We start from the raw sequence: 7,265 nt of genomic DNA, 5'->3' as shown, positions 1-7,265 counted from the left end.
AGAGCCGAGGTTGCCTACCCCTGCTCTAGAGCCTCAACATCTTTTTGACATCGTAGCGACACATCTTAACACGGGCAGGTCAAGCGAAACTATTCTACACGTACCCAGGTAACGTGGATTGCTCACAAGTTAAATCTTTTTTGGTTGTTGCCATCATCCCCGCAACCCCCTCGAACTCCTGTTAGGCTCCATCTCTTTTTTTTTAGTATCTCTAGCAACGCCCGAGGCTGCCGACAGGCTCTGAGGAAGTCACGTGAGAGACGGAAACAGTCTTCTCCCCTTTTTAGTATCTCTAGCAACGTCAGGGGCGCCTGACCGGCCGGGAGGGGGTCACGTGAGAGACGAGAGTCGTCAAGAGTCACGTGACGTCAGGGACCGGAAAACGCTTCGGACGCAATCTAAGGTCGGTCGGTTAAAGAGTTCAAACCCGGAAGAGAGGGGAGGTTTGGATGGGGGGGGGGGAGCGGTTGCCGTTATTATGAATGGCCGGGGAAGGCGGCGGGGCGAGTTGTCCTTCGCGCGTGTTTAATTTTGTTATTAGCACTCCTTTTGCTCCCCAGTTTTGGGTGGGATTAGAACCTTCTGCCCCCTTTTCCGGCTTTTCCGGGAGGACAAGAGTAGTTAGGGCAGTGTTTCTCAAGCTTGACAATTTTAAGGCATGTGGACTTCAACTCCCAGAATTCCACAGCCAGCATTGCTGTCTGTGGAATTCTGGGAGTTGAAGTCCACATGCCTTAAAATTGTCAAGGTTGAGAAACACTGAGTTAGGGGCTCCCGGATCGGACCCGGCAAATGCCCGGCCTCTTTATCGCCCCTGAGAGCTCGTTGCTCTTCCGAAGATGGTCTCTCATTCTGGGCGTCCACCTTATTTGTTGCCTTTTACTTTCCTTTTCTTCCCCCTCTAGCCATGCAATTTACTTTGCAATGATAATGAACTTATTGGGATTGCTTTTTGGTATCTTTTCTACTTGCCAGGCAATGGGCAAATCTGGGATTACCGGTTGGTCTCTCATCCAAATACTAACCAGGCCTAACATTGATCTTTTTCTGAGCCCAGATGTCACTTCTAGATCTTTGGGCAAAAATTCATTGTAGAGGCCAGAGACAATTAGCCAAGTCATACCACGCAGGCAGTCATTCTTTATTTCAAAATTAACTGGTCTTTTAATTCACAATATGTTTGACTTTTCCAAATCCAGAATTCAAAAATATTTTTTCACAGCTGTGCATTACCACTGGAAAGGCTATTCCTTTGGCATGATCACTGAAGTGATCCTTGTGGATGTGGTCACTGAAGTTTCTCTGTGTTTCATAATTGGGTTGATGTTTGCCATTATCTGTAGGGATTATCCTTTCTTTTCAAGCCTTCGGTTCATTTATATATATTGAAGCCTAAGAAAGTAAAACTTTCTACCTAAGAAGTAAAAGGTACTATGCCCTGGTTAAAGTAATTGATACCAAATTTCAGAAGCACAGATTGACTCAGTGCAACTTTTCCCAGTATTTTCTAGGGAAATAGATGTCAGGGCTGTATAGAATTCCAAATTCAAAGAGAAAAAATAAGTTGGACTGTTGACAATTCATATTTTCCTGAATGTTGTGAAAAAAAATCACCCACTCAGATTAGAAGCCAAAGCATTTGAAGATGAAATGTGCTTACAGGGAGATAGAATGGAAATGGAATTTGGAAATAGATTGTGCAGAAGGAGAGAGGACCCAAGTGCAACACTTCTACATTTATAGATTATATATAATATAATATATAATACATTTGAAACAGAAAGATAAAAGAACAAATACAATTACACTGCAACACTTCTTCTGAAATTGATAAGCCATTAAATTGACTCCCCTGTTAAATTGCATACTTGTAGTAGCCCTCCGGATATTGACATGTACAATAAAAAACATTGATTATGGTGTAGTCTTCTTTTACACCATTCAGTTTGCCCTGCCTAGAAAGACAATTGCCTAGTTTATTTTAACTGACTCCAGTCTGGAATCAAGTATGGGCACTAAGTTATACAAATATAATCATGTCTATTAACTGCATAAAGAATCATACTTAAATATATGGGTATGTATATCTAATTTTATTATACCTCCACATGAGTTTGTACAGTGGATCTCAGAAAAAGTATGTTTGAATTAAGGTAGTATTAACAATTATGACATGCATGCCCATACACTTTTATAAGTTAACATGACTAACAACATATTAAAAACAATGAAAAAATTAACAAAGGGTAATAGTCTGCAAGGCTGACCAAGGTAAACTCAGGCAAAACAATAAAAAAAGCATCTGAGTGGGCCATCTAACCTCCCAAACCCAAATCATTTTTTTACCTTTGAATCCAGATCATTGTGTAGCCCCAGTAGTTATGTGGGGTCCTTGGTGCTCTCTGAGCTTGCTTGTTTTCTTGCAGACATTTCATTAACCAAACTAGGTAACATCACCAGTGCCAGTAGCTATGTTTTGTTTGCTATAGAAATAGCAAAGAATCTGATATCACTTTAAAGACGAACAGATTATCTTTTCTAAAAATATATCACTTTGGCTTTTCAGTGGACTGGCAATTCATAATTTTTTGAGTATCATGGCAGATGTAAGTATGAAATGTCTTTGTAATGATTTTGTGTTTTGTAATGATAGTGTTTTGTAAGAAGTTACATATTGAACAATTTCTACTAATGTTTATGGAATATTTATTTAGCTTATTCTAATCTACTTTATAACCTATATATCATTAGTAATTGGTTCAGATACGAAGAACAATAAGCCCATATGGCAGCTGAATAGTACAAATGCATTCAGAAATGTGGCCAAGGAGTTGGGATTGAGAAGTACTGTTTACTTCTTTGCCTATAGTGATTAAGCTTATGATCCTGGCAGTATTTAGGAATTACTGCCAATTCCTAAAGGAATATCATCCTTTCTAATGACAACAAAGCATGGAGTATGATCTTTTTATAAGTAATATAAGTGGCTAAAAAACCCTGCTTACTTTGTTTCATCCTAGGATTTGAAAAGGTTCCTGTATAAAAAACTACCAAGGTAAAATACTTATCATTTTTTATACCATATAAGCATGTAAACGTATCAGTGTAAAAATATTCTGAGTAATTTCAAAAATCTCTTAATAGTCTTGCAATTTTTTTCATTCTTTTCTGATGTTAACTTTCACTTAAATGTTATTGCAGGATGACATTAGTTTTACCAATGAGTCCTCTAGTATATGAAGTATCTAGATGCAGGTCCCTCTGGCTGCTCCTTCTAATCCTTTGGTCAAATATGTAATTGCTTCAGGGCAATCCCTGATAAAGCCAAAGACTTAGGCTAGTCCCAGCTGAAATAAATAGCATAAGAAGTATCTATCTCTCAAAGGATTTTGAATTACTTTTTTAATTGCAAATTTGGGGTGTTTGTGCTGGAAAGGGAAGAATGGTAATGGCTACTTTGAAAGCTAAGATTTCTTTTTTTGACAGCCACAAATTACAAACTGCAATCTGATGGACTCGATATATAGGAGGAGGGGTTTTTGTGTTTTTTTTGCTATCCCATCCCTTTCTGTTACAGCCCTTGCTGATGTAGAACGAGAATGCATAGTATAAAAGAAGAATAAGAGCAGAAATACAGATCAACCATTTCATAGTGGAGATTTTTTTTCCTGCTTGTTGAGAGCTGTAATTTGTGAAAAAGTACATGCCATGCTTGCGAACATTCCCCGGCTCTATTCTTGTTTTTCTATGTAGGGCAAGAAAAACCTCTAAACTGAGACCCTGGAAGTCAGTGTTAACAGTGGTGTGCAAGGTCAAACAATGCACTTGCCTCAGTATAAATACAACTTTCTGTGGTCACAAAATACAGGTAGTCCTCAACGTACAACCATTCATTTAGGGACCATTCAAAGGGACCACAGCACAACCGTTCCTCACATGTACAACCATCTCAGTGTCTCCAGAGTCACATGATCAAAGTTTGGGCACTTGACATCTGGCATGTATATATGACGGTTGCAGCATCCCAGGCTCATGTGATCACCCTTTGCGACCTTCCCAGCCAGTTTCCAAAAAGCAAATTCAATGGGGGAAGAAGCCAGATTTGCTTAACAGCTGCAGTGATTCACTTAAAAACTGTTGCAAAAAAAGGTTGTAAAATAGGGTGCAACTCACTTAATAACCACCTTGCTTAGCAATGGAAATTCTGCTCCCAGTTGTGGTTGCAAGTCAAGGACTACCTGTATGGAATTCTTTGGTTGCCAGCAACTGTTTAGTAAACCTAATTTGCAAATATTATATGGCCTCAAAAGTGCTGATAATATTAAACAAGAATGAACACAGTCTATTTCAATCATCTTTTCCTCCCTTGTGTTTTGATTAGAATTCATGGGTTTCAAAGCCTATCTCAAAGACCTAAAATCTGTTTAGCTTCAGAGTTACATCTACAATAAGCGAGCACCTTCAGACCATTTTTAGGAATAAAAATCATCAAATAATGTTTACAAAATTATGCTTACTGTTGAGAAAACTGTGATTATCAGAAATTATTTGACATGAGCTCATCTCAAGAGATTCAGATATTGTACTGCAACCAGGAAAATAAGATTCGAGTTTTCAAATACCCAAAAATCTAATTGGATGAGATTTACCAGTCACACACTCTCGGCCTAATCTACCTCCAGGTTAATTTTTGTGATGATAAAATGCGGAATTGCTTTAAGCTACACTATAAGGAACCCAAAATTATGTTAAAAAAATCAAATTATTTTATAAACTTATTAACAAGTTTTAAATTGCTATGTTTATTAACTAATTAAAAGTAAAAGCAAGGAGGCAGCAAACTCAAATGGCTTGCTGTCTTTCTAGACAGATGACTAAGCAATCTCCTTTTATTTTTTTTTAGTGTTGAAGGACTTCATGCTATTGTAGTGTCAGACAGAGATGGTGTACCAGTAATTAAGGGTAAGGAATAATCAAAGATGGATAAATTGGTGAATTGTCCCTTTGCAAATTGATTACTGCATGCTTGGTATTGAACTGTCTGCTGAAGAACAACCTTACAACCCAACTGAGATGACAAAAGGAAGATGTTTCATCCTTCTTGCACTTAAGTTTTAATACGCTGCTTTATCCTGATTCCAAACTGAAATTGTTCAGTCTGAGCTAGCAGGCACGCATCTGCATTACTCATAATTTTGTTACTTCATTCTTGTTGGCCTTTAGCATAGTTGTTGGTCAGCTGGAAGCATAATGCCAGTTCATCAGCCATGACGCACTTCCTTAATGTGACTTATGGAAACTGTGACTTTGAGGAAATCATATGCCAGCTTTTTTTGTGGGTGCTTTGAGTTTGAGTGACAATGTTCTACGAGCGATGAGTGGAAACAACTCATACTAAAAGCTGTGCTGCACGTTAAACTATATACTAAAGCTCTTCTTAAAAAAAGGAAGAGGTTTGTCAGATCTCCCCGTTACTTTTGATTTGTGAGTTTAAAATGTACTAATTGACTATATATTTAGGATTTTAATTAATAGCATTTCAGAAAGGACTGCAGTGGGTCGGTTTTTGAAACATACTGGTGCAAGAGCTACTGTATTCCGTGCTCTTCATTGCTGCGGTCATAGTTGTACCATATTAATATCCATGGAAGAGCCAATCCTGTTTCCCAAACTTTCTCCAAATGAATGGACCATTTTTCATAGGTCATGCTGAATCTCCACACCCAAAGGGTGCCCAAGCTAGAGAAAACTGACCTATGCTTTTTGACAGCCAGTACTACTTTTAAAACTCGCTAGACCTTGTCTGGATGTTGAGGACTCAGGAGTTTATACTGCTGTCCAAGAAGATGATGCTTTGCGTTTCTGCTTATTCTGTGAACAGTTACAAAATACCTTCTTCTTCTTCTAGTTGCCAATGACAATGCCCCTGAGCATGCTCTTCGACCCGGTTTCTTGTCAACATTTGCACTTGCGACAGATCAGGGCAGCAAACTTGGGCTTTCCAAAAACAAAAGCATAATCTGTTACTATAACACTTACCAGGTAAGAAATTATCAACAAGGTTGCTTGTTAGTGAGAAATGCCAGCAGGTAAATAAATGTAAAAATGCTGCAAAAAAGTTTTGAACTGGATCAGTTCAGGTGCCACAGAAAGGTCTGTTCAAAATCTATCACTGTTTGGAGTTTAATTGGCATGATGCAGGAACCTAAGTAACTATGGGCTTAAGTCAAGTTGGGTTTGTGGTTTTGTGTGCTGTGTGAATCTGGATTCAGTAGTTTAACAAAGTACTGTATGTTCAGGTATGTAGCTTATCACAATACCCAGCCAGTATAAAAGGTTTATCCAATGTTAAGAAAAACCAGAATGTTCTTTTGAAGTAGGGTATTGTGATGTTTCATGTACAGGTAGTCCACAACCTATGACCACAATTGAGCTCCAAATTTATGTCACTGAGAAATTTGATAAGTGAGTTTTGATCCATTTTACAACTTTTCTTGCCACGTTTGTTAAGTGAATCGCTGCAGCTATTAAATTAGTAACACGGTTGTTAGGTGAATCTGGTTTGTCATTGACTTTGCTTGTCAGAAGGTTGCAAAAGGGGATCACCAGGACACTGTAGCCGTCATAAATATGAGTCAGTTGTCGAGCATCCGAATGTAAATCACATAACTGTAGGGATGCTGCAGCGGTCATAAGTGTGAAAAATGCTCATCAGTCACTTTCTTTCAGTACCTTTGCCACTTTAAATGGTCACTAAGCAAACAGTTGTAAGTCGAGGACTACCTGTTTTTAGATTAGGTGTGACCTGGGTATGTGCCTATTAATATATTCAAAATATATTATTAGCACTTCCATTATTTTAAAGGAGGGAATAGAGAATGACTAATTGCTAATCTGCCAACTTGCAATACACAACCCATATGTGTAAACTGACCATAACAAAACACTTACGTTGAATGTTGAAGTTGTATTTCTTTTCTTGTAGGTGGTTCAGTTCAATAAACTTCCTTTGGTAGTGAGTTTTATTGCCAGCAGCAACGCCAATACAGGTACATTTTCAAAACTGAAATCAGCATTTCAATACTTAGATTTAAATGATCAGGTCTGTGCCCATTTTTTAAGCTAAATACAACTTTTGCAAAGAAGTCTGAAATTATTCCTGTCGTAAGGAGTAAAAGCTAGACCTAAAGAAAGCCTTATACCAAAGCTTTCAGAGATTATCCTTGGTCAGCATTGGTGGCAGAACCAAATATTTAAATTTTCCT

General features: G+C 38.1%; 1 protein-coding gene across 1 annotated transcript; it reads left to right on the top strand.

Annotated features, from left to right (window-relative positions):
* Nucleotides 1-342: 342 nt before the first annotated feature.
* LAMTOR3 (late endosomal/lysosomal adaptor, MAPK and MTOR activator 3) lies at nt 343-7,102 on the top strand (the record flags this gene model as incomplete). Its single annotated transcript, XM_015828210.1, has 6 exons — nt 343-403; nt 2,567-2,606; nt 3,021-3,055; nt 4,904-4,962; nt 5,909-6,042; nt 6,986-7,102. Coding segments are annotated over exons 2-6 (354 nt in total), but the record flags the coding sequence as incomplete, so codon positions are not given.
* Between the last annotated feature and the right edge of the window lie 163 nt (nt 7,103-7,265).

The sequence above is a fragment of the Protobothrops mucrosquamatus genome, unplaced genomic scaffold (assembly GCF_001527695.2).
Source record: "Protobothrops mucrosquamatus isolate PMUCROS unplaced genomic scaffold, P.Mucros_1.0 scaffold_224, whole genome shotgun sequence".
NCBI classification, from domain to species: domain Eukaryota; kingdom Metazoa; phylum Chordata; class Lepidosauria; order Squamata; family Viperidae; genus Protobothrops; species Protobothrops mucrosquamatus.
This window is presented reverse-complemented; position numbering and strand designations above follow the sequence as displayed.